This window comes from Xyrauchen texanus, chromosome 20 (genome assembly GCF_025860055.1).
Source record: "Xyrauchen texanus isolate HMW12.3.18 chromosome 20, RBS_HiC_50CHRs, whole genome shotgun sequence".
NCBI lineage: Eukaryota > Metazoa > Chordata > Actinopteri > Cypriniformes > Catostomidae > Xyrauchen > Xyrauchen texanus.
Window position 1 is genome coordinate 8077600 of NC_068295.1, and position 27027 is coordinate 8104626.

A 27027-nucleotide genomic window follows, 5' to 3' on the forward strand; every position below is an offset into this window, starting at 1 on the left:
GGCGTCCTCCTTTAGACAATGCAAGTGAATGTCCTCCATGTTTTGAAGGTCCAAAATGCATATTTAGATTGCATCAAAATAAACCATATGACTCCAGTTGACAAATACATTTCTTCTGAACCCAAATTATTGATTATTTTTAGGAACAAAACAAGACTTATATACTACAAATGTTCACTTCCATGCATCTCTGTGATGCACGCTCATGAGAGGGATGACGTAAGCTGGTTGGTAAGGACACGCGTGGAGGGGGAGGCAGGAAGTGCGTCATTGTTTACAAGAGAAACTTGCACAGACCACAGACCAAGTACCGTTCACAAACCAAAACAGTCCAAAACCATTTCAAAACAATATGAAACAAACAAACAAAAAAAACATAACTGCAGTAAATTAACATCCTTTATTTCGGAGCAATGCCATTGCATTATCTACTTGTGCTTTTTCTTTAGCAGAAATAAATAGGCTATATGACTGACAGGATTTCAAGCCACACAAGATGTAGTTAGTTAAAACCATGTACGAGAGCGTTTACTGAGATTCACAGGATTTACAGGGTTTACACAGTGAGATCAATGGTATAGGTGATATCACACAGAAGAGAAGCTTCACAATCTGAAGAAGAGGTAACAGGCAAAACAGAAGGGTATCGACGAAGATCAAGAGCAGACAGACAGGTAATAATAAACACTGCGTGAGAGCAGTGCTGTCAAACTAGAGTCCTTTGTGTGAGACTTGACAAGGAAGTGACGTGAAGGTGAGTTATTTGTGCAGGCAGTGATGGGCGAGTGAATTGAGTGCAGGTGCGGTGAATTCGAAATCAGGTGATGAGAGGAGCACCGAGGGAGGTGCAGAGCCCGAGGGAGGCGTGACAATGACAAAGTTTTCACACATACCTGAGTTTGCTGGAAAAACAGCACGGGCACAGCCGATGAATTCAGATATTCGACCCTTTGATTCTTTCGATGGTCTGAAATCCTCAGGGGTAAAATGTTCACTGCTCACCCTCCAAGTATTTGAGAGAATATAGGGGTGTACTGATTTCCAGGTTCAGCGCGATAAGCCAGAGCTTCAATCCCTCTTGATCATGTATAGGCAATCGATGAAAAGTAATTATTTTCCCACCGTGCATTTTCTTTGGGGTTTCTGAAGGTTGAAGCATCCAGGATACAAATGCCAAACAACCATTTTGAACAATACACTTATACAAATGCAAATCTACAGCAAAGACAATTAAACTTTTGTTCAGCGCTCATCTTGTAAACAATGACGCACTTCCTGACTCCTCCATGTGACGTGTGAACTTACCAACAAGCTTGAGTAAATAATCCACAAATTTCCTTTTTTGGGTGAACTATTCCTTTAAGTACTAATTGAAGCTGGTTTAATTATGCTGTGTTGTGCAGATTTAGTCCAGTGAGTGAGAATACCCCTATCGAAACACCTGTGGGACTAATTCTGGCTGCTGCCGTCAACACTACTGTCTTTTACTCCATAGTGGATGGAAATCGTGGAGGTGAGTTTTTACAACACAATGCAGGGAATTGCCTAAGAATTAATTGGACATGTGAATAGCATTGTTTATTTGCACAGGTTGTCTTTATTGCTTTTCCACTGAATTCACTAAAGGAATTGCACAAATTATCTGTATAATGGCACAATTTGAATAGGCTAAAAATGCGTGGAGAGAGCTATGCGTAAGCATTCTCATTCATCTCAATCGTAATTGCTTGACTGGAACACCGTGATCGGCCAAACCTTTACTCCCTTGGGTGGCAAATATGTGTAGTGAATTGTTCTCTGAACTGTTTTTGTTTGTAGGTCAATTCAAAGTCAATAACCGCACTGGGATCATATACACAAATAAAACACTGGACTATGAGAAGGTGACCAGTTATGTGCTCTGGGTGCAGGCTGACTCCCTCGGCATCATCCTTGCCAACCTACGTGTTCCTTCCAAAAGTAAGACCAATACCAAATCAGCCTTCCTATTTCTCTATAAGGATTTTATTGAGGAGGATCAATCAGCAGATGTCTTCATGATTTAGAAACTACATAAATTACTCTTTTTAAGATGTTTATCAGATGTTTGCACACAAATAATTAGAATTTGATGTTTTCAAGATGTAACACTCTTTAAAAAATATCTTGGAGATTCTTGTGTGCTTAATGGGCAACTGTGGCAATACCACTGCCTTGACGATGGACGCCTGGCACTGAGTAAGGAGGAGCCAGGGATGTCGTGGGGGCGGGCGGGGAGTGGCACGTGTGTTTTTTTTATGGTGAAAAGCACTTTTATGTCCGTGTTTTGTTTGTTTTAAAGTTTTTTGGTTGATAACCCAGTTCATGCTTCCTCCTTTCCAATGAACAAGAGGCTTGTCTGCCACACTCACTTCCTTTCTTGTATGTTATTGCCTCAATATATCTCATGTACCTTCACATCAGCACATGGTCAGTTAAGATCAGGATGTGAGTTTACTTGAGAGGTCAGTAGTGTTGTACTCATGCACTTTATTGAGGTTAAGGAATAGACAGCACAGACAGGTAGAGTGAATGATATAAATCTGTGAGAGGTTTGATCTTCCTGCTGTCAGTCTGTGTACTTTATTAAAACTTCATAGATGTGTGTTGAAGGATCAGAGCAGAACACCATTTAGATCAGGGGTGGGCAATTATTTTGTTACAGGACCCACATCAGGCTTTAAATAGATCATGGGGGCCATATTGTACTCCTTTTGAGGTTCTTGAATCTTTTAAGCTCAGAAATAGTTGCGTATTCATTCTAATGCATGATGCACTATTTTGTGTATATTTGACTGATGGGACTATTCTGAAATTGTCTAAAAAATTTCTCTACAGAGGTAGATACTTTTTTTTTTATAAAAAAACAGAATAAAGGCTGAGCATAATTATAAATGGTTTATTTTTACATCACTACTTCCCCGGTAAATTATTCTCAATTAACCACAAATACAATGCATTTTCGTCTGTCGCTTGCTTTTGCTTGAGTGTCAATGATTACCTCTCCTTGTGTCAATGAATTCGAGATCTATGTTTGGATTGTATTAAAGTTCATCACTGAGAACCTTTGCTCATGAACATAGTTGCATTAAACAGCACAAGCAGCCTTAAGAATGGGCACAGAGTGGCCGTATAACACGTTTCCCTGAGCATGGAACTCATAGCACTATAGATTGCTTGTTTGTTCGAAGGGAAAAGCGAGAGCTAGAAAGAGTGCACTGGCATGTATGTTTGCCAGATTGCACAAATTAAGTATAAAATTAGGTGGCAAACACTTTTTCATGTTGACTTCTAGTACATTGATGAGCTCACAGGCCTCCAGCATAAAGAAATGTATAAACCACATACAGTACATCAGAAAGCAATAATATGAAAGCAATTATGATATATATATATATATATTGTTGTATATAACAGGACAGGCACACATTGTCTCTGTCTTCTCCATAATGGCTGGTCTTGTGCTGCCCACCAGCTTTATTTCTTTATTTTGTTTCCCTCTTTCATGGAGCTGTGATATACAGCACTTCATCTGCGGTTTCCCCTGTGTGTGCTTAGATCTACACTAGATGACTTTATATACTGTCGCGCAGCACAACAGAAGACAAATGCTTTTTGACAGAGCATATTTCTCAAGTCTGCAGCAGCGTGGAGAGGGTTGAAGCAGCTGTGTGTGTTTTCATTAACTTTTGTTTTTACACTAACTTTGACAAATAGGGCCAATATTTCCATAAACTGAACTCTGTTTCTCCTCTGTGTATATGGAAATATAAACAGCAAACACAGCAAAGGTTTTCATCGACATTCAGGATGAGAATGATCATCCACCGGTCTTCACGAGGTCTCTTTACATCGGAGGAGTGACAGAAGACATGAAGACCTTCACTACAGTCCTGAAAGTTGTGGTAATTATATGTGCTTATTATATTTTTACGCTCATGAATTTTAATGAGGTGATGTAACGTTTGCTCAGTAGTCTAAGCGGATATGCTGAAGGGTTTTACCATTTATTGCTTGATTTTAAAGTCCCTGGTGAAATGCCTTGATAAGTGCAGTTCGATTTGGTGTTTTGAGATGTTTCCTGCTAAAACAGTAAGTTGGAGGGTGGGGTGGGCAAGTTGAACGACTCGTCCCATTAAAAAAAATAGCCAATAGGCTTATAGGCTTTAGTTTACAGCCACACACCAACACATATACCCCTTTTCAACATGCGGCTCTTGTCAGAGAAGAAATTCTCTTAATACAGGCCAGCTTTTCCAAAAACTTACAAACTGAACAATGATCTAACGGACAACAATAATGCATAACCATCCCACAAACGCACACAGCACATTGAGGTCTTTGCTTACAACGAGGCTGGAACCATTGCAAATGTATGAGAAACAAGCGAGTAAAAGATAATATATCCATGTTTTAAATCACAATACACTAAGCATAAAGAATAAAAAAACACATACTTGAGCGGTACATCCCAGCAAAAAATAAAAACATTCCTAGCATCTCTTCTGCATGCCCTATTCCCTTCAAAGGCAGTTACCGTCCACTGTGAGAGCTTAAAGTGGCTGAAAGGTGATAACGCTCAGTCAGAACTCACTATTTAAGCAATTCTTATTGGAAATTCTGTTTGGAATGACTCTACAACATAGATTGTGCTCAATTTGAAGTGCTCTGCCAAGGCATGATCAACATCAGTTGAATACAGCCAGATGTGCTTAACAGTTGTAAGTTGAGTGTGCATTCTCGTTCTAGAAAGCATTTGATTGGACAAGGTTTCTCAACCTCTATGTGACATCATAGATATTTATGAGTATTTTTAGCTGGTGGAGAGACTGCAGATTGACCGCCCTAGTTACTACAAATAACTTTGATTTTCACATCCTGACACACCTGTCAGCACTAGTGCACAATCACACTATATGTTCAAATCTACTCATTTCCCCCGTATTCTCTTACTTACTGTGCTTGCTTAGATAGCTGTTCTTTCCATTTCTGACAATGTGGACAGCAAGTAAAATACACCCACTGGACTCCTGCTAGGTGTGGTCATCTGATAAATGTCACATCTGGAGATATGGAGGTTATTGAATTAAACTGTTGATGTGAAAACAACAGAGAGATTGTACTTATTGTTTTTGTTGCCTCAAAATCATTTTAAAGGCTTTTAAAGGTATAGTTCATCCAAAAATAAAATTGTGTCATTATTTTCTCACCATTATGGTGTACCTTTAGGATTTTATCTATCCTATGAATTCAGAATAGAAATATATGTCAATATCGTCAGCCTGAGTCCCCATTCACTTTCACTGTATGGAACATAGAAGTCAGGTCCTCCTGCAAAACATTTAATTTGTGTTCAAAATAAAAAATAAACTCAAGTGGGTTTGGAATGACATGAGGGTGAGCAAATTTTGACAGAATATTTCTTTTTGGATGATAATGTGCATTAAAGCCATGTCCTTTAAGTGGAGGATGTGGAAAATGTATTAGTGTGGACATGACCTAAAATTCTCCCTTATGCTGATGTTGTTTCAATTAGGAATGCAGAGGAATTCTTTCAATAAGTTTGACACTTTTTATATATAAATATATTTATACATTGTGAGCCTTAAAATAGTGATGTTCTTCCTTCATATACTGTACACAGACAATGTTGTTTGTGACACTCTATTTGTTTTTGGATATTTGTGTTTGTGTATCAGGCTTCAGATATTGACACAGGAAACTACAGTAAGATGGCCTACAGACTAATTATCCCTCCCACGGCCGAAGGGCAGGACAGTTTTGTTATTGAGCCATTCTCTGGCATTATCAAGAGCGCCATTATGTTCCGAAACATGCGGCGATCCTACTTCAAGTTTGAGGCCATCGCCACAGACAACTATGGGCAGGGGCTGAGCAGCAGTGCAGATGTTGTGGTGAGTGTGTGTAATCTTGACCTATGACACTTTTATTTTAGTTATTTGTCTTACTTAAGTCCACTTACAATGTTGGTAAAGTTTTTTTTGCACCAAAAAGCCCAAGTTATATATATATATATATATATATACTGTATATACATACATACATATGGTATGATGGGTGTGTGTTCCCAAGCTGTTTATAATTGCATTCTTTTGTTTGTACAAATGAACGTGGTACCTTCAGGCATTTGGAAATTTCTCTGAGGTCTTGGCTGATTTTTTCTTTTTTATTTTCCCATGATTTCAAGCAAAGAGGCACTGAGTTTGAAGGTGGCCCTTAAAATACATCCACAGTTACGCCTCCAATTGACTCAAATTTGCCATGTAGCCTAATTGGCTCATTGCCTAAAGGCTTGACATAATTTTCTGGAATTTTCCAAGCTGCTTAAAGGCACTGTTAACTTAGTGTATGTAAACTTGTGACGCCACTGGAATTGTGATATAGTCAATTAAAAGTTAAACAATTGTAAACAATTGTTAGAATAATTACGTCATGTCATGCACAAAGTAGATGTTCTAAACAACTTGCCAAAACTATAGTTTGCTAATTTGAAATCTGTGGAGTGGTTAAAAAATGTGTTTTAATGACTTAATCCTAAGTGAATATAAACTTCTGACTTCAACTGTATATATATATATATATAGTGTGTGTGTATATATATATATATATACACACACACTCTATATGACCATTTCCATTCTCGCTCTGACCTTTAAAATTAAATAAGCAGTTATTTGCTGCTGTGCCTGTTAGACTTCTGTGTAAACAACTTATTTTGTGAAATGAGCTACATCATTTTGCTGTGAGTTGCAGGTTTGGTGTCGAGTCCAAAATAGATTTTAACCACCCACTCCCTTAAAATGTTCTTGCAAAGCCTGTATTACGTTGTGTCACAAAATAATCTACACTGAAATGTGCCACTCAATCTGTGAATGTCGAATTTAAATGACCAGGGACATTGTGAAAAATAAGCTTTAGCTGCTCATTCTTAACATCGGTTTTTAGAGAGATATGCAGAGTGTCAGGTGCTACACACATCCTTGTTCGGCCAACTGAACATGGTTTAAGTTTCCCTTATTTAACCCATATCATTAGTTGTTCTAAGCTTAGGAATAATTAGATGTATCATGCTTATCCTTATTACCTCACTGTGACCGAGCAGGCCATGCTTCTGAACACCCTTTAGGCATTGTTGACGTGAAAATATGGGTGGTCATACAGTATATTCATGTTATATTGATCATTTATTTCAGAACGATATATTATTTTGCAACTCTGTTTTAATAAATGATCTTTTTGAAATGCAGAGGAAATGTTGAGTTTTGAAAGTTACAGTATGTTTTCAAAGTACAACAAACTCTTATTTCAAGAGGTCAAGGAAAATGTAATTCCTCATGATGATATGATTCATGCACCTCATGCAAGACGATTGAAACACAACATTAGCTCTACATCATTAGAGTTCAAACACAGATTATTTAAATGAAAATATTTTGTAAAGTGTTTATGATGTTTGAATGTTTATGTTTAGTTAAAGTCAAGTCACTGAATAATTTTAATTGAGTTTAAATCACGTAACAGTAATCAGCAATTGCTAGAGGGTAAAAATATCTCTCTAGAGTGCCGATTGGTTTGGTAAATATTTCATCAGTTTGTATACTTGTGCATTTCAGCATGTTTTGCTAGAATAAAATGTTTGTTTGCGTGAGTACATGTGGTGTTTGTGTGCTGGTTAGTGCAGTAATGAATATATAAATAATCTCTTTCTTTCAGCTGAATCATTTATGCTTCTATATTTTGAATTTTTCAAATCTCTGAAGCTAATGTATGCCTAATAAAATAAGAGGGATTTAAAAATAGCTATATGTGCATCAGGTTTATAGAAATAATATAATTAATGTTTGCATCATTTTAATTTTCCATTGGCAGTATAATTTTCTTCTGGTTTATAGCATTTCTTTAAACATTCAATGAGCCATTACACTGTTATTGACCAACTGAATTAAAGGCCATAAAATCTGTATATAGCCTAGGACTTTAAGTCATGGTGATATACAGTGGGGTTCAAAAGTATGAGACCATTAGTGAAAATTCTTATATGTATTACACATGATATTATCAGCATAATAATTTGAGTGAAAATGTACACTGATAAATCAGTTTCAGAATGTATTTGTATGTGCATATGCACATTTTGCTTTAATGAGAGCATGCACTCATGATTAAAACCATATTATTCCAGTATGATTTAATAATAGTCATAAAAGCATTTCGGACCCACACTGTTATAAATATTTACAATATATTCACAATTTAATTGATTACATAAAACTAAGCATCATCATGAATATTGCAGTGATTGAATGTGCTTTTTATTTGGCCATGAAGTTAAAGGCCGTGTCAGACTACTATTGTGATCCATGTTGAGACAGCAACAAAAATGTGAATATATTATGGATATTTAGCTGAAACAAAAATTTAAATCACACTTTTAAGCTATTTTAGAGTAAATGCATAAATACCAAACTCTGAAAATATCAAGACTATTTTTTTAAACTACATCACCCAGCCTTTGTGTATATAGCATGTTTAATGAACAGTGAATTAAATCTTCTCATCAAGTGTCATATGTTCTGTGTGTGTGTGTTGTAGGTGTCAGTTGTGAATGCATTGGACATGCAGGTTGTGGTTTCGAATGTTCCACCCACAGTGGTGGAGGAGAATAAAGAGCAGTTGATAAGGTGAGAATTCCTCTGTCGTGGTCTGGCTCTGCACTGCTGCTCTCCTTAAGTCACATTTAAATGTTTCCTGCAATGTCAGCAGCTTTTGTTTTCTCAGTTACCTTGATTAAAAAGGGCATCTTAACTGTACAATCACTTATATCAAATAAAAAATCTAATAAACAAAATGCAGGAACTTTCCTCAGTAGTTTGCAGTATAATAACATTTTAATAACAGATTACCTTAATAATGCCAGTATAAACTATTGATATGTTAACTCTCTCTTGTATGCATAAATCTTACTCTATGCTTAAAACATTTGCCAGTTATATATAATTATTTTGAGAATTTCAGAAAGAACACATCCAGGTCATGTTTCACCCTGAAATATAAAGAAATAAGCCTAGTTTGACATTGTGACATTTTCATGATAATTAAGAGAATTCAGTTTTAAAACAGTAACGTAAACAAAATAATGCTAGGCCTATATTATTTTGATTGGGAAGTATTTATACATTGTAGTGTTTGTTGTACTTATGTTGTGTTTTAAGCGTCCAGACCAGGGCTGGGCGACTTTAAAGATGGCGAGGTTCATAATTTTTTTCTCCTTTCTACCAAGGGGCTGGATTAAAAATATGCACTCACAATGTTCACCCCCTTACTCAATTTCCTCTATGTGGGTAATCTATGCACAACTAATGCAATGTGCTTTAAAAGATTTTGTTAACTATATTGTGTTTTTTATTTAATAATATTAATAAAAACATAATTATTTTTGTACAACTTGCATATTTACTAAAACATGCATTTCAGATGTACCAATTTAAGTTCAGTTGACAAGTAATAGATAAATAAAGACAATTCATCTCATTTGCATTGTCTGTACATTTGCAACACACAAATGAAAACAGACAAGGATTGTATTTTCAATATTTTCAACCGCACCTCATAAAACAGCTTATGGGTATTAGTTAAAATCAAAATATTATCGGCAAAATCAAAATATTATCATCAGTAACAATACTGGATACAAAAACATAACATTTCAGTGCATTAATTCAAAAAATATATTTAAGCACCACACCAGCCCCGCAACACGAACGGCACAATTCCATGTATCAGAGAAACATTCTCAGTATTCGCAAGACTTTTCAACAATAGACCTTATTCACGCTAGCGCCATATTTTATTTTCAATGGGAATGACAACAAGGCTGTAAGGCAGGGCTCTTCAACTATTTCTTGCAGGGGCCAGATTATCCAGATGAAAACTTGGCGGGGGCCAACATTTTGTATGTATTTATCTTAGCTAACATTTTCATCGCAAGTAACATGTTACTTAAATAAATCCCCTAATATTGTGCATGTATTCATATTAAAATAGTCACAGGGTATAATGTATGTTGAATTATATTTTTTAAGGTCTGGCCATAAATTCCCTCATAAGACCTATCTGAAGAACAAACATGACTTATACTCATAACTAACAAATATTTTTGATCAACTTTACTGTGAAAAACAAATAAATAAACATAATAATCATTTTAACATTTTAGAGCTATTGTTTACAAATCATTAAAACATATAGACCCGCTAAAGCCCTCAAACTGTATCGGCCCACATATGAAAACAATGGTCATATAAAAATGGCCATTAGACATACCATTTCTTCAATGGCATGAACGATATAAAGCTGTATAAATCTCCTAGATCACATCTGATTTTTCACAACACATGTTGTCTGGAGTTCTTTATATACTGAATGTTTTTGGACAGATATTTTATCAATGTTTTTTTTCTGCAGAATGATCCAAAAACATTTTAAACTGCAGGACAGCCCATTGAAGAGACTGTCAGTCTATCCCTAACAACCTTGTTGTCATTCCCATTTAAAATCAAAGATGGTGCTAGCATGAATAATGTCTATCAGACGACTTTTTCGTTTTACGCAAGCATGAGCGAAACAGAATAAGACGTCTTTGGTGATCCTTGCGCTGTCACAGATTTTGTACAATTTTTTGATGCCGTTATATGTTACCCTTACAACTGTGAGTAGAGCAGCTCTGGCTAGCAATGGTGTACGTATCTCTCATACTGTACGTCTCTTTGATCAGTTGATCAGTGGTGTTGTAATGGCGAATCAAATTGAAATCTTTAATGACAGATTTTGTATCCAGGAAAACAAAAGACATGGGTTTACCCTTCATACATTAACATTAGTGCTCGCTGACTAGCTGAAGAACAATTTTGCTCAATTTAACTTACAAATGATGAACAAGTGTAAGAAGTTGCATGCTACAATACTACAGTGATCAGCAGGTCTGCTAAGAGCAAGTGACCTCTTCTGGTTGATAGTTGTAATAACATTATGGCCTTAATGCAAGCTTTACATAATCCCTTTTTCAATTAACTAAGATCAATCCTCAGTCTTGTCCGACTGGCCTTATTCATTGACACTGCAGGCTGTGTATGGCCTGCGGGCTACCAGTTGCCCATCCCTGATCAAGACAGTAATATTTTTGCTGTTTAACTACTCTTTGCATTACAGTAATAAGATTGAATGTCATAATGCAAAAATAAAAATGAAATCTGAATGGTCCTTAACAAACCTTATTACAAATTTATTTATGCATATCTATTTATTTTGAATTAAATATGACCTGGTTATGTTTTCATCAGATTGATCCAATAGGCTTAAAGGGATAGTTCACCCAAAAATTCAAATTCCCTCATAATTTACTCCATCCCAGATGTGTATGATTTATTTGTTCTGCTGAACAGATACAAATAGTTTTTTAAGAATATTTCAGCTCTGCACCAAAAGTTTGAAGCTCTAAAAGCACATAAAGGCAGCATACAAGTAGTCTATATGAATCCAGTGTTTAAATGCATATCTTCAGAAGCTAAATGCAAGGTGTATGTGAGAAACGGATCAATATTTAAGTCCTTTAATATCAATTTCCACTTTTACTCTAACTTCCACATTCTTCTTCTTTTGTTTTGGCGATTTGCATTGTTTGTGCATATGGCCACCTACTGTGCTGGGAGGATATGCAGCAAAAACTGATTTAAATATTGATCTGTTTCTCAACCAAATGTATTGTGTCACTTCTGAAGAAATAGATGGAAACCACTGGAGTAACTGGAGTATAATTGAGAGAACCCTAGAAATGACAGACTGAGTTGGGAGGTGATTGAGACACACCCATAGTCATAACAATTGTAATTTTTATATATATATATATATATTTTTTTTCCCAGTATTTTGGAACGCTATGTGCAAGATCAGATCCCTGGTGCTAAAGTGATAGTGGAATCAATCGGCCCGCGGCGGTACGGAGTGGGATATGAACTGGAGGACTACTCCAAATCAGACCTACATGTCTATGCCATCGACCCTCTCACCAACAGAGCCATCTCCAGACAAGAGCTCTTCAAGTAAGCCAAACTCACACCCACTCATTATGCCTTCATGCAGCCTACTATGGCTTTGTTCAGACACTGCTAGTCACACGTTTGGACAGACAGACAGAAAGAACTAAAGAAAGAAAGAAAGAATGAATGAAAGAAACTCTGCTGTGCCCTGTGGCCCAGCGGGGAGAAGCGTCTGTCACTGGGATCCAACACGAGCCATCAGGCTCCAGTTAAAATTTGCGTTTACTGAGCAACATACATCTCATTTATATTCACAAACACAGACCACATACCTTTTTCTCCCTTCTGTATTTTAGATTCTAACCACAATTCATACACTTATACCCATTCTTGCTTGAACATGCAAGCAACTGTAAAGCTTTTCTCTTAGCACTCAAATGGCACAACGGATATCAAGATTTTAACTGATAAATAACTTAAATTGTATCGTATGCCTACAGAAGACTTGATATATGATGCACAATTTGCATAGATTACTTTTACTTTCACTATCAACTTCCATTGTATTAAAAAGACAGACACAATATTCATTATAAGAAAAAACATTTTGTGTTCTGCCTCAGTAAGAAATTCTTACAGGTTTGGATAAAAATGTTTTAATTATGATCGAATTTTAATATGACATTATTTTGGGTTGAACTATTCCCTTAACTATTCCCTGGGTTTTCATTCAAGAAATAATGCAGATCTTTTTTTTTTTTTATTCTTTGGGAGAAATAAAGGACAAATGAGACATTATTGTAGGCATTCAGTAAGAGTATAGATCTAAAAAATGAATGTGGAACAATATAGATCATTTTGTCTTTTTTTAGTTCTTATCGAAAGCTCTGACATTTGATGTCAGATTTTTTTTGTTGACTTTTTAAGAGGTCCTTCTCACGAGGTCCGAGAACCAAGTCTGGGTGGTTCAATACGGTGCCACGAGGGTGACTTTTTCCTCATCCTCCCTGGCAGCTCACTGGGGGGAACGCGTATTTGCGCAGTCCCCTGTGCCAGCTATGTGCCAGTGCGTTGTTTCTGAGGGGAGCACCCACCAGTGCGGGCAGTGGGAGGATTCTCATGATGCCTGTGCCTTGTCAAACCGACACCAAATCAGCTGGACCACCTGGGGGTGGAGTCTTTATTCTCCCCTGAGCATCTGAAATTATTTCAGTGGGTCTACCATTCTCACCCTGAATAAGTTCAGGCAGTTCAGCACTGACTGCGCGCATTCACTTGTGAGGCATGCTGACATTGAGACTGAGTCTAACCCCATGCAGAAAAAGAGATGCTCTGAACCGGGGAGAGATTGCTCTTTTCCCAGTTGACCCGAAACTGAGGTGTATGAACACCAGGTCCCTGTTTGCACACAGTAACTCTCAGGAGTGCGCTAGAATCTGGCAGTCATCGAGGTAATTGAGTATGCCAACGCCCACTTCCTTTATCCTGGCAAGGGCTGCCTCTGCTACCTTTGTGAAGACACGAGAGGACAGGGACAGGCCGAAGGGGAGGACCTTGTACTGATCTTCACACGTAGGACGGTGGCGTTTTCGCCTTTCACGGATGTGAACTGGACGCCATGGAACCAGGACGGTCGCCTGGCAAACTGAATCGCACAGCTGAGTCAGATGGTTCTGGCCAACCAGTACGACGGGTTGGAGAGAGTTAGCTACGCCTATCAGCTGTTAGCTGTCCTTATGGACCTGTAGGAGGTCCATGGCATGCAGGGTGGAGGTGGCCTGACCAGCGGTAAAGCCGCGAGTGCTCAGGGTTGGGTGGTGGGTTCCGGTCCAGCCCGAAACTCGCAGTGGCCCAGGAAATCATGGTGATTAGCTCCGCGTCGCCCTCGGACTAGACTGGCACACCCCAAGGCACCAGCCCGTTCAAGTCCTCGCCGTCAGACATCACAAAGGCGCTCTCCGATGTGGTGATCGACATTTCATACAAACCGTGAGCTCCGAAAGAGACATTAGGCTAGCACTGAGGCGAGCTGCCTGTCTCATCCCAGAACTGGACGGGAGAAAATGAGCGTACCGGGGAATGAGAGGTCAATGGGGGATTACCTGCTGGAACCGAACCCATAGATGCCCGCGAATCGCCTTCAGTGTCAACCGGGAACTACACAGAGACAGAAAGACATATTTAAAAAGACATTAACATTGTAGGTTTTTATATAAATAATTTATATTTATTAATCATTAATTAATTTCAGCAGGATTGTCCATTTGAATTCCTATTGCATTGAGCAGTCAGTAGAAAACGATCTGGAGTTGGTCCTTTGTCTTAAGCTCGTCAGCGAAAAGACGCATCTCTGCTTTTTCCTCGAGTCCGGTGATGGAGAGAAAAACAGGTGATGGTCAACAATGATAGAAAATGAGGGAGAAGGGAAGCTGGTCGCCTTTCCGTTTTCTAACTAAATTCACTGTTGTCTTGCAGTGAAAATGAATGAACTGGTTGTAATAAGTATACTACTAGACTGGAACAAAACTAAGTTAATCTTACTCTACCATGGCCAAATGGTGAGGTTAAAAAAATGTGGTGTCTTTCCTCCTTCGTATGTGTAGATACACGTCTGGCTTAGAAGCTGGGTGCAGAGAGGCCGAAATTCACCTCTGTCTGCTAGTTTTATTGACAAGATGACGTCATCGGTCATAGGCCACTTTTTGAGATTGGGTCCATGGGTGGACTTCACATTTAGCTGTGAAACTTTGAAGGACCCTGTGAAACTGAGTTCAATGTCTCATCTTTGATCATAGAACAAAGGGCCATGCGGTCTCTGCTGCCATTTTGATTGGGCAAGGCCCTACAATGTCAATGTGTTTGCTCTAATAGAGGAAATATTCTCTGTAGAGGAGAAATGCACTATTTTAGCACTGTCGAAGTGCCCAGGAGCATTGCTCTGATCTAAGCGTGCAGATGGAGAGAAAGATGCTGGAATGCGCCGTATATCCAACAGCAAACACTTCTTTAGAGGTGAATTGGAACAGCAGTGGATTCAGCTTGCTGATACACAACCGCTCAGCTCTGAAGAAAAAATCTGAATGAATCCTGCATTCCAGCTTCCTTTTATACCTGTATGTCCGGGGGAGTGGCGTGCAAATTCCACTCGGCAATTTTCATTGGCCTTTCTCAAAGATTTGATGGTGTTTTTGGGGCTCCCAAGAGCAACCCCTAGTGTCACTAAATCGAGTGACAGAAGGGGAACTGAGATATTAGTGTATAGAATGATACAGTAAGATAACAATGTACTGTATAGTTGTGTGTTTTTTTTTATTATGCATGACACTCTTTTTTTGTGCATGTTGATTTTTCACACAGACTTTTCATGATATGAAAGTTACATGGAAACACTTTGTTCTTTGGACTTTTTTGTTTACTTCTCTAACTGAGTGCTTTTTTCCTCCTTTCATATGTTCTACTGCAGACAAGTTTGTTGTGTCTCAGGCCATAATAATAAAATCTGTTTCTTTAAGCTTGAGAGTCTGAGCTGCATTCACAGTCTGAAACAACTATTCCACTCACAAAACTATTTTTTGTGTCCAGAATCTATCTGGTCTCTCTCAGGGGTGTTTAGTATTGACAAGTCCAATCATTCTGCATGTTAGTAGCCCGTCGACTCTGAAATACGGTACAAAAACAGCCAGCCATTGTTGAGCACATTTACACTGTGTCTCTGTAACAGTGTGAGATAACCCATGCTGTGTCTCTTTATCCATACAAGGGACCAAATGCAAAGAGATAAAGGACTAGTAGGTAAAACTATTGTCGGTGTTCATGAATATGCCAGTCATATTTGAAGTTCAGCTGTCTATAGATTAATTTAAGTTTATTGTGTTTTTTAAAGGTACAGTACAAAAGGGCCAAAGGCCTTCCTTAAAGTAATAGCTCAGCCAAACATTTTTAATTATTACATAATTTACTCTCCCTCTTGTTGTTCCAAACCCATATAACTTTCTTTCTGCAGCGGAACACATAAAGAGACGTTTTGAAAAACTGTCTTAGTACCTATTTTTAATACAAAGCAAAAACATTGCAAATGTAAACAGGTCAACATGCAAGGTCTAAGCGAACAAGCTTCTCTCATGAACGTGCAACGAGCCTCAAGATTTGCACCTGATAATTACTTAAATATCAGCTAAAACAGAAAACTGATTACTGCATGCTGTGCGGTATATACTATACTGTATACTTTCTGCTATATATATTTTAAAAAGTATGTGAAACAGAATGCTTTATCCAACAGTACACATTTAAAATACTATGGAACATTATTGTCACATGACTTCATTACGTTTTTTTCAGAAGGTGGTGTGCAGTTATCATCTCGGAAATGGCTATTTTGACTTTATAATCCAATTTTGTGTAAAAATGTTCAAAATTTTGGCAGCCTGTCCAAATTATAAGTCAAGAAAAGATTTTGGTTAATTCTGGTTCATAAGTCTTCTATTTCAAACATTGCCAACAGAAAAAAAAGTATTCGTATAGTATACTTTATACACCTTTAAAACCAAAATCTATTCATCATTTCTCTTATACCGAAAGTAAACTGGTCAAATGTTTTGAAGTTCAAGTACACAGACTTGTTGGTCTATTTGACCACATAGATCAAAAACACATCAGTCTTTATACCTGGAACATTGATCGTGTTTGAAAAATCTTGTTAGCGAGGTACTTCTCTTGAAGTGTTCTGTTGCAGGAGTGCTAACTGGTCTGGCGTAGATACTTAAAAGTACTTGTAGTACTTAACATGCAGGTCTGTTTAAACATTATTGATCAGCAAAGTGTGTTCAAGGAATGCCATTTTCAGTTTAGGAAAACTGCTCTGCTTTCGAACAGGCCAGGTAATTGGCTCTATATCTAGACATCAAGTGATAATAACCCATAGCACAAGCCATACAGCTACACAGGGGAGAATGAGGGTTTCCATCATGTTGCCTAGTAACACATATAATGAACTGAAAAAGGCTAAATACAGCTGAATGTCCTTATTAGCAGAATTCTTGGCTCCTGGTCCACTGTTGACATGCGTTACATTGACACTGAATCTTATCAACATCTTACTGTCAATCATGAGGTTTCTAGGCTGGAGTGTTGTATAGGCACTCTGCATACACTGTATATGTAAGGTGTAATCAACAGTCAAGCCAGTCATTATTACAAAATAAAACCTGACAGGTTTATTCTGAAGGGGTTTGTTTAGCAATTTCCTTTTTAGCAGTCATTATACAAAAATATTTGAACACAGAATGTGTCGATTTACCAATCAGAATGAGGTATTCCAGAGAGCTGTGACATTTTCAATAAAATATAAATAGTTGTCCCTAAATGCTAATTGTGATCAAATAAACAATCATTAAAATTGTACCTTTGATCACCACCCAAACCCCCCTTCCCCTTCTTTTTTTTTTCTCAAAATGATCTCATAACAAAACAGGAGGTTTGACAACTGTAAATGACAGCATAATGAACAGTTATGATCAGTGTTTGTGTTTGACAGATTTCTGGATGGAAAGATTCTGGACATCAACAAAGAGTTCCAGCCATACCTAAGTGAGGGCGGGCGCATTCTGGAGATACGCTCTCCTGACATTGGGGCGATTGTGAAGAAGGCTGCACAGGTGGTGGGCTACACAGAGGGGGCGCTGTTGGCACTGGCCATTATCATCATCCTGTGCTGCATCCCTGCCATTCTCATCATCATGGTGACATACAAACAGTGGGTATTGTCACAGGTGTGACAAACATTCTGATGGAAACTTCTTTAAATTGTATCATCAGAGGAAGTTCTATTAACTGGATTTTAAGTTTAAGTTTTTGTTTTAATGCATGGAGTATACATTGTTGACATAGTTATCCATTCATTAATATAGGGTAAATGGATGGAATATCCAGTAGATATAGCTATTTTCCAATACAAAACACGCAAACACTTCAGAAGTCAAGAGCAGATCTGCAGGAATCATCCGCTGAAGCATAGTGAGGTGCAGAGGACAGTCGCCAGCAAACTAGAATGCAATCACTCTCCCGACAAGCGGGCAGAGATTGGGAATCCTCCATTGAATTCTCATAAATGCTGAGAACAAGCGTACAGAAAACTGGAAGGCAACCACACTCCTGACACGCAGGCAGAGATGGGCAACCAAACAGATGCACGATAAAGGACCGACTAGGCAGAGAGTACTTCACATCCACCAACACTCTAGGAAAGATACTGAGAACATGATGGGCTTAAGTAGGGAGTGAATCAGTGGAGAAACATGTGCTGCTAGCATGATAATTAGTGTTCCCCCGTGAACACTGATCATGCATGCCGGCAGCGCCTGAGAGACACGAGAAAGAGAAAATGACAAAACACACATAGCAAACCGACAAAACTCAAACCGACAAAATACAAGATGAATGTGTTTGAGGTGAGGAGGTAGTTTAAGACGGGCCGCCACCGGACTAATGACCTCGGTGATGGGAAACTGCCAATAAATTTCCTTAGAGAACAACCAAACCTTCTGCCCGCACACGTAAGCAGAGGGCTTAGACCAGTGCTGGTTTCGCCGACCTCACAAGTGCCAGTTCATATGAGGGCTTCTCTGGCATCTTTTCTGGTGCGCCGAAACTCTTAATAAAGGCATGGGTGGACAGGACCTGAACATCGGGTTCTAGTGCGGGGAACAGTGGGGGCTGATAACCGAGGCTGCACTGGAAGGGTGATAACCCTGTAGACAATGGCTGCAAGGAGTTGTGGGCGTACTTGACCCAGACTAAATGATCACTCCAAGAAGATGGATAATGGGAGGCCACACAGCGCAGGGTTATTTCCAGTTCCTGATTTGCCCATTCCGCTTGCCCATTTGTCTGGGGGTGAAAACAAAAAGACAAACTCACCGCAGCCCCCAGCTGTAGACAGAATTCTTCCCAAAAACACAACATAAATTTTGGGCCTCTGCCAGAAACCACATCGACTGGGAGGCCATGAATGCGGAAGACGTGGTTTATGACTGCTATCACTGTCTCTCTCGCTGTGGGTAATTTGGGGAGGGGAATGAAATGAGCCACCATCGAGAACTGGTCCACTACAGTCAAAATTACTGTGTTGCCATGGGAGGGGGGAGACCAGTTACAAAATCCCAGGCTATGTGCGACCAGGGTCTCAAAGGGACAGACAGCAGTTGGAAGAGCCTGGCCGAGGGGTTACAGGAGGTATTATTAGTCCCACAAACGGGGCAAGTGGCTACGAGCCAGCATACGTCCTGCGCTAGCAATGACCATCACAATCGCTGTCTAATGAGCGTCTGGGTTTGAGTCACCCCTTGATGACAAGCGATGTTGGATGAGTGACCCCACTGTAGGATGTGCGTCCGAAATGATCACAGAACAAATACCCAACCCGCTGGGTGTGTAGCGGGAGGCATGGTGTTTTGTAGTGCAGTATAGACTTTAGACTCCACCTCACTGGATACCATGCCCACTGCTTGAGTTGCAGGTAGAATGGTGTCCGGTGGGAATGTGGAGGTCTCGAACTCGAAGCATTGAGACAAAGAGTTGGGCTTGACATTCGTAGAGCCTGGGAGATATGAAAGGACAAAATTAAAATATGTGAAAAACTGTGCCCAGCGAGCCTGTCTAAACTCTCTAACCAATGATGTCACTCGCCTAAAGCCAATCGGACAGCCAGCAGAGACCAGTTAGATGCAGAGATCTGATCCTATGGATGTCCCTGTAAAACTCCCTGATGAGAGAGGATGGAGTGAAGACTAGACTCATCCGCTGGGTCCAAACTTGGCTAGATTGTATGGTCAGAGAGCGAGAACGAGACAAAAAGACCCAAGAGCAGAGGATCAGTTCAAAGGTTTTTATCAACAATAAGTATGCATTTCAACTGTGCTGGCAAAGGCCAAGGATCCCAGATGCTGCAGCAGCGGGGAGAAGCTTGCGAATGCTGTGGAAGTCAGGAGCAGATCCGCAGGAATCCTGGTGTAGACAGTGCCCAGCAGACTGGAAGGCAATCACGTGGGCAGAGACGAGGAATCCTCCGTTGAAGAGACATGAGCTCAGAGAACAAGCGTACAGCAAACTAGAAGGTAATCACATTCCCAACATGTGGGCAGAGACAAGCAACCAAACAGATACACAAGACAGGACCAACTAGGCAGAGAGTGTGAGGTAAATAATTAACATCAAACAACAATTTAGTAAAGATACAGAGAACACGAAGGGCTGAAGTAGGGAGTAAATCAGTGGAGAACCAGGTGTTGCTAGCTCACTAATTAGTGGCATGATCAACGTTCCCCTGGGAACACTGATCATGCATGCCAGCAGCACCTGCGAGACATGAGGGAGAGAAAATAACAAAACACACAGAGCAAACCGACAAACTCACTGGAGCTGTGATATATATATATATATATATATATATATATATATATATATATATATATATATATATATATATATATATATATATATATACACACAAACACTTAACAATGTTTTTCTTTATAAAAGTTGACAGATACGTATATTGGATATTTCTCCTCATTTTCCCCATTGTAATGAATGGACAACTATGGTAACTGGTATTTTTTCCCTTTATACTAATCCATCTAACTGAAAGTTGGTGAGAAAAAATTATGCACACAAAATGAGAAAATGAGAATGAGATAAACATCACGTACTGTACATGAAAGCGTTTAGTCACGTTACATGTCAGACAGCTGCTTCTTGACCAGAATAATCTGCAATGGACCAGACTTAACAATGATTGTCAAAACTTTGGCTATTCTAGATTTGTAAACCTCTAGCGTGGCAGTAAAAATAAAAAAATATACATTTTATATCTAAAATCTTGTTTCTTTCTGACTTTCTGTCCCAGAGCTGCTCATATACTGACTTTTAAAATTTTAGCAAATTCCATGGACAACCAAAAATAACAAATTCATGTAGACTTTTTACTGTACAGTTGTACTGTACATCTCCATGTGTAACCTCTAAAGTTCTGATATAGAAGAGGAGAGGTTAGAACAACATGTGAGAGAGAGAGAAAGAGAGAGAGAGAGAGAAAGAGGTGAGAAAGCTGTAATTGGCGCAGCCAATAAAATGGCTCTTTTTTTAGTAATTAGCCATGCTAACCCAGACTAATCTCCCAGCCAGCTCTGTGTTAAAGTAGATTCATTCTTGGCATTTGTGACAGATCCCCAGCATTCACTCCATCCATCGCACATCAGGAACCCCCTCGACAATTTAGCATGTGGGCCTGTTCTCCATACATGTCAGTTCCTCTGAGATAGAGAGAGAGACACACACTGACTCAGAGATAGAGAGCACGAGTGTGGTCTCCTGCACACGCCAATGAGTCTGTCATCAGCTGTTAAATACATAACAGATGGATGATTACTGAATGGAAAATAAAAAGCTAAACACACACACCAAAGTGTGCAAAAGTTGCTATAGAGCGCAACAGTAGGCTTCCAGATGGCTCTTTCATAGAGTCTACACAATGTATTTTAAGTTACGAGTATGCCTTTTTGTGGTTTGACAGCTCGTCACATTTGTAATTGTTCAGTTTGCACAGTTACACCAGTTTCATACACTAACCTGCAACTCATCAATGTAACTTTGTTCATTCTTGAAGTACAAAAACCTTTGTTACTTTAGATTGCCATCAGCTCATAATGTGTGTGATACCTTTGCCTCTTCCATGCCAGGACCGGCTTCAGTACATTTTATGTCGCCCCCTTGTGGTCTCCAAAATATATTACGTCAGTCAACATTGAATGGAATGCAACTGGCAATGAATTGAAAGCACACAAATTAGGCTCTTAATTTAAATATCGACTGATGTTAATATATCGATGCTCAAAAAATTTATTGATTACATAACGTCCTGATCAATAATCGATATGTCAATATTTTATAACATCCCTAAATCCCAAATAAATGGGTTATTAGTAATAGATTTTTTATTTCATTGTCGTGGCTGATTCAATTTTGTCATTCACAGTGCTTCATGGGAAGTGTAGTTCATTCATTCATATAAGTCATTGGCCCTGTTTCCACCTGGTATTACAATGTATCTCGGGTGATCCGATCACATATGGTCAGATGAGACACATCACTGTTTACACCTGGTTGTTTAAATGCGTCTTCTATGACCACTTGTACAGTATTCAGATTTTTAGCGGAGGGCCTCTGTTTCATGATGACCTACATCAATCACTATGCCAATGTGTTACTGCATGATGTTAAATCGCAAGAAACTCAGAAAAGAAAAGGAAAGTGCAAACAAACAAAAACAAAACAGCATGCTGTTTCTCCCAGATGCGCTTGAAATTTAATCTAAGCACAAATGCAAAATGTCAAGTGGAATTATCAGTTATTTTAGTGGATTACCTGTATTTAAGGAGCTTCAGGTGTTCGTGCTTGTAATTTGTGTTAATATTAGACACAGTAAAGATGATCCATGAAGCTCTCGTAAGTGTGTAGTTATCCGCTTTTTTAAATTTTCTGATCGGATGGTAATTTCCTTTTAAAGCTGCTTGTAGCCAGGAAAGTTTAAAGTCTTGTTTGAGTGCAGCGGTTGATTGACAGGTGAGGGGCGGCGCTTCACTGCTGCCGGGATGCATACAGGACAGATTAGCGTTTACACGTTTTTTGCGTTTTTGACCACATTCGTATGTGTTTTTTGTGTACCGATCTCAAAACAGTTTAGATCGCATGTGATTGGATGACCCAAAACGTATCTTAATAGTAGGAGGAAACAGGGCCATTAAGCACACAGTTTTTATACCTTAGTTTTTTTTCTATTTTCAAATACTTTCTTGCATTGAACCTAATGTTATAATGCTCATTCATTTTGGAGCTGGTTGGTTTGGTTCAAGGCTTAGAACTCTTTATTTAAGATTTATTTTGACATGCCAATGGAGTAAAAAATGAGGAAATATACTTCCGCACACGTTTGACTTCATACAGATATTTTCACAGTTTACATAGCATTAAGTTTAAATTCAGTGAGTTGAGTGCATTAAGCTGGATGATATATTAATAGTTTGTTTTCAAATGTTTTTACCAGCAGCTGACATGAGTGTTTACTGAGTGTGTGTATATCGCAACACAAGATCTCATGCCATCCTCTGAGTTTGCATTCTGGTTAAATAAATAATGTTGAGAGGGCCACATCTCCGATAGCCTGCAGGATGCCCAGGGTCAGGATGAGAGAGAGCGTGTGCAAGAAATACAAAGTGGGGAAGGAGAGTGGAGAGCTGTATTGTTTCTAAGCAGTGAAGATGTTAGATAAACTGGGGTTATCCTGTGCTCTTATCACATTTTAAAGTGGAGCATGAATCATTAATACACACACACACACACCCCTGAAGCAGGAGTTGCATCCAAAACAACTCCAGAAGGCTTCATGTGTTCAACACTAAGAACATGTTTTGGTTCTAAGAAAAGCCTGGAAAATCAGTTTTAATGAATATCTTCCTGTGGGGCCAATTTACTAACATTGCGACATTACCACCCATTGTTATTATTATTTACAAGATGTTTGTGAAGATTTTCTATTGATCATAGTAACATTAGTTAATCTTATGTTGGAGAAGAGCATTATAACTGGGCATATTTCCTGACACAATGAGCAGATGAGCGTACTTTCTGCATTTTAAAGAGCCAAAAATGCTGTACAGTCTTAGTATAGTGAGCCTGATCCTAAATCCGACCTGCACCATTTGCAGGAATTGCTTCGTGCAAATCGTTTGGGTCTTTTTGCACCAGTACCTTTAGTGAATCAAGTCCTAAAACAATGCAGACAGTGTGCTTTTTGACCCAGTGTGTTTTGAGGAATTGCTGCTGTGCTAATTATGTAATAAATCTCCATTTCTTTTCCTCTTTCCCTGCACTTCCTGTGGCTGCATGTGGATCCTTCTCCTAGATTCAAAGAGTAAGTGTGCTTCTTCTATTTGATGAATTATTCGCCGGACTCTGTGTACTTTCACAGTCCCGTTATTCAGTTCAATGGATGAATTGAGATGAGCAGGGAAGGATATGCTTTCTCCGGTCCTCTCTGATTTCAGCACAATAGAGACCTTTGAAAATGAACATATATGACTAGTTTTATGACCTCATATAGTACAAAGAGGGAGAGTTTAGTTCCATCCTAATAAAACACATCATCTCAGTGTGAAAGGTGCTGAATAACCCACAATATATTACATTGTATGAATAAAAGGAGCTGGAACAGATCAAATGAGATTTGCTGGTGTTCCAGACCTCATATCTTCCAATAACACGGCTGGAATGAATCTTTTGAACAAGAGAAACTCTTCTTTGTATGATTTGCAGGAGGCAAGCCGAGTGTGCCAAAACCGCCCGTATCCAAATGGCACTACCTGTCGGCAAAACGACAGCAGCTACTCCGATCAATCTCTATGAGGAGCTGGGAGACAGCAGCATGTAAGTCACCAAAATAACTTCAATCTTCAAGAGAGACAGAAGAGAGACAGTGAGCAAGATTGGTTTGTGTTTGTAAATACTGGAGAAAGTGTGGATGTCTTCAGAAGTGTGTGTATTTGAAGGGCAAGTCAAGAATATTTTACCCAAAAATATAAATGTATCATTTGCTCACCTGTTTATATTTTCTTTTTTCTTTCGGTGGAACACGAAGATGTTTTGCAAAATGTCAGAGCTGTTCCATACAATGAAAGTGGATTGAGATTTGGTCTGTCATGCTCCATTAAGGACAAACAATCACCATAAAATTAGTCCATATAACTTGTGTGTTGTATTCCAAGACTTCTGAAGTCATACGATTTGCTTTGAGTAAGAAAAATATAGAAGTGTGAGTTGTTATTTGCTTAAAATCTTCCCATCCGACTTAGCTCTAAAATCTCACTTATGCTTCTACATATTCAAATGATGTCTGTCACAATCAGTCACAAGAAACAAAGACTTTTAAAGTCATTAAAGTTTAATCTTGTGTGATGTCTCTTGAGATGCAGCTTTGACTGTGCATGCGTGAAAAACTACAAAAGAGGCATCTTTGCGTGAAATAGATTTGAAAAAAAAAAAAAAAAAGCTGCGAAAACATTCTGCAAAATCGAATTGTGTGTACCACACAAAAAAAAAAATCAGTGATTAAATGATGACCAAATATTCCTTTTTGGTGAAATATCGCTTTAATGCACTGACCTGATTTTTCATTTGAGAAAGTAATGTGTTTTTCCTTATAAAGACGTGATGCTCTCCAAAGGAAGAGAGTGTTCCTTTTTGCCATCCCAGAGGTAATTGTTTCTTTGGGAAATGATCTGTGCTTTTGGCTTTAAGATTAAGCCTATACATGGAGATTCTGCATGCCAATTTCTCACTGGTTTTTTCTCAAGTTCAGAGATGTGCAAGGCTCTCAAGGGAGACCTTTAGTGTTGCTTCTTCGACACAACGTCTCGTTCCCTCCATCAGGGAACGAAGGTTACAACAGCAACCTAGACGTTAATGCTGTAGTCCATCTCCAACTAAAACTGGAATAAAATGTTAATAGATTAAAATATTATTGCTACATCATTACCTCAGGTAAACACTTTTAAAGTGCCTTTGATTTTATGCAATCAAAACAAATGTAACTACAAACAGAAATAAACAGCAAAAAATAAGTGATTTTTTTGTAGAAGCCATTAGAATATATGCTGAGATTGCTGTGCTGTTTTCTTTAACAGCCGTTTAACAACATTGACAGAAAGTGATTTGTTTGGTTGTGTGTGTGTGTGTGTGTTATTGCTTCACAGCTTTGTCAGATATGAATAAAAACAGTAGAATTTCAGCAACCTTACAAAATAGTCCTTAAGTATTCACTCTGTGACTCAGAGTTTTTTAATTTTTTATTTGTTTGTTTTTTTGAGATGGCTGATTATTACATTATAAAAAAAATTAACTAACCAATAAATAAATACAAATAATACATGTCCAGATCATTATTCACCCCAAAATAAAATTAAAAATTATATTTTGCTTCAATAATTATTATATTTCTTATTAATAATAATATAAATATTGTATTTTTCAATACAATTAAGCATTATAGAGCAGTAATGAGAATCTAATGAGAATCACCCATGTCCTCACATATACAGTAATGAGAATATTTGAAACTGTGCTAAAAAATAAATAAATGAAAATTGTTGAAAACCCAAAAAGAGGCTTAATTTTGTATACAAAGTATTTTTTTTATTATTATTATTATTTGTTTTATCATTTTGACTTTGGGTTGAACTTTGACCTTGTTTTCAATTGGGCTGTCAATCTATTAAAATGTTTAATCTAATTGATTACATGATATGCCGATTAATCAAATGAATCGCATAAATACATACATTTTTGCAAACAGCACAAATAGTTACATTTAAATAATTATAAATAATAAATATATATTTATTATTTATAATTATTTAAATGTAACTATTTTTGCTGTTCGCAAATATACAATATATATACAAAAAGTGTCTTAAGCATGCAATATATTGTTTATTTAGCTTTTGGAGCATCTCAGTTGCGTCACATCATAAACGTACCATTTTTAGGTCGCTGTGTCATCTTGAGATCCCTGCCTTTGGATTTGCGCTCCATCAAGCTGTGTTTGTACACGAACATTTTCTCATTTTGTTGTCTGATCTCAGTGATTGTGGTTTGCGTTGCCTACAGCAAGTTTCGCTTACAGCCCCCTGGATAAAAAAGGAGGTACTCTAAGCTTGAATTGCTCAGATGGAAGGAATAATCCTTATTACGGTCCAGGGACATGGTTAATTGCATACATTTTTTAATTACGTTTTTTTTATATATATAATTAATCACGTTAAATCAAAAGGCATAGTTTTGTGAGATTCCCTGTTATACAGTATATTCTTTGAAACTGAAACTATTTATGCAGTTTTTATCA

At 38.2% G+C, this 27027-nt stretch overlaps 1 protein-coding gene across 1 annotated transcript in view; it reads left to right on the plus strand.

Moving 5' to 3' along the window:
- pcdh15a (protocadherin-related 15a) overlaps positions 1-27027 on the plus strand; it is a 250136-nt gene that overhangs the window by 200576 nt on the left and 22533 nt on the right. The window contains exons 25-34 of the mRNA XM_052150614.1: positions 1404-1513; positions 1819-1959; positions 3796-3923; positions 5718-5933; positions 8632-8720; positions 11961-12137; positions 17611-17829; positions 24034-24042; positions 24444-24554; positions 26826-26828. Of these exons, the coding sequence (XP_052006574.1) occupies positions 1404-1513; positions 1819-1959; positions 3796-3923; positions 5718-5933; positions 8632-8720; positions 11961-12137; positions 17611-17829; positions 24034-24042; positions 24444-24554; positions 26826-26828 (1203 nt within the window). The remainder of the gene's footprint in view (positions 1-1403; positions 1514-1818; positions 1960-3795; positions 3924-5717; positions 5934-8631; positions 8721-11960; positions 12138-17610; positions 17830-24033; positions 24043-24443; positions 24555-26825; positions 26829-27027) is intronic.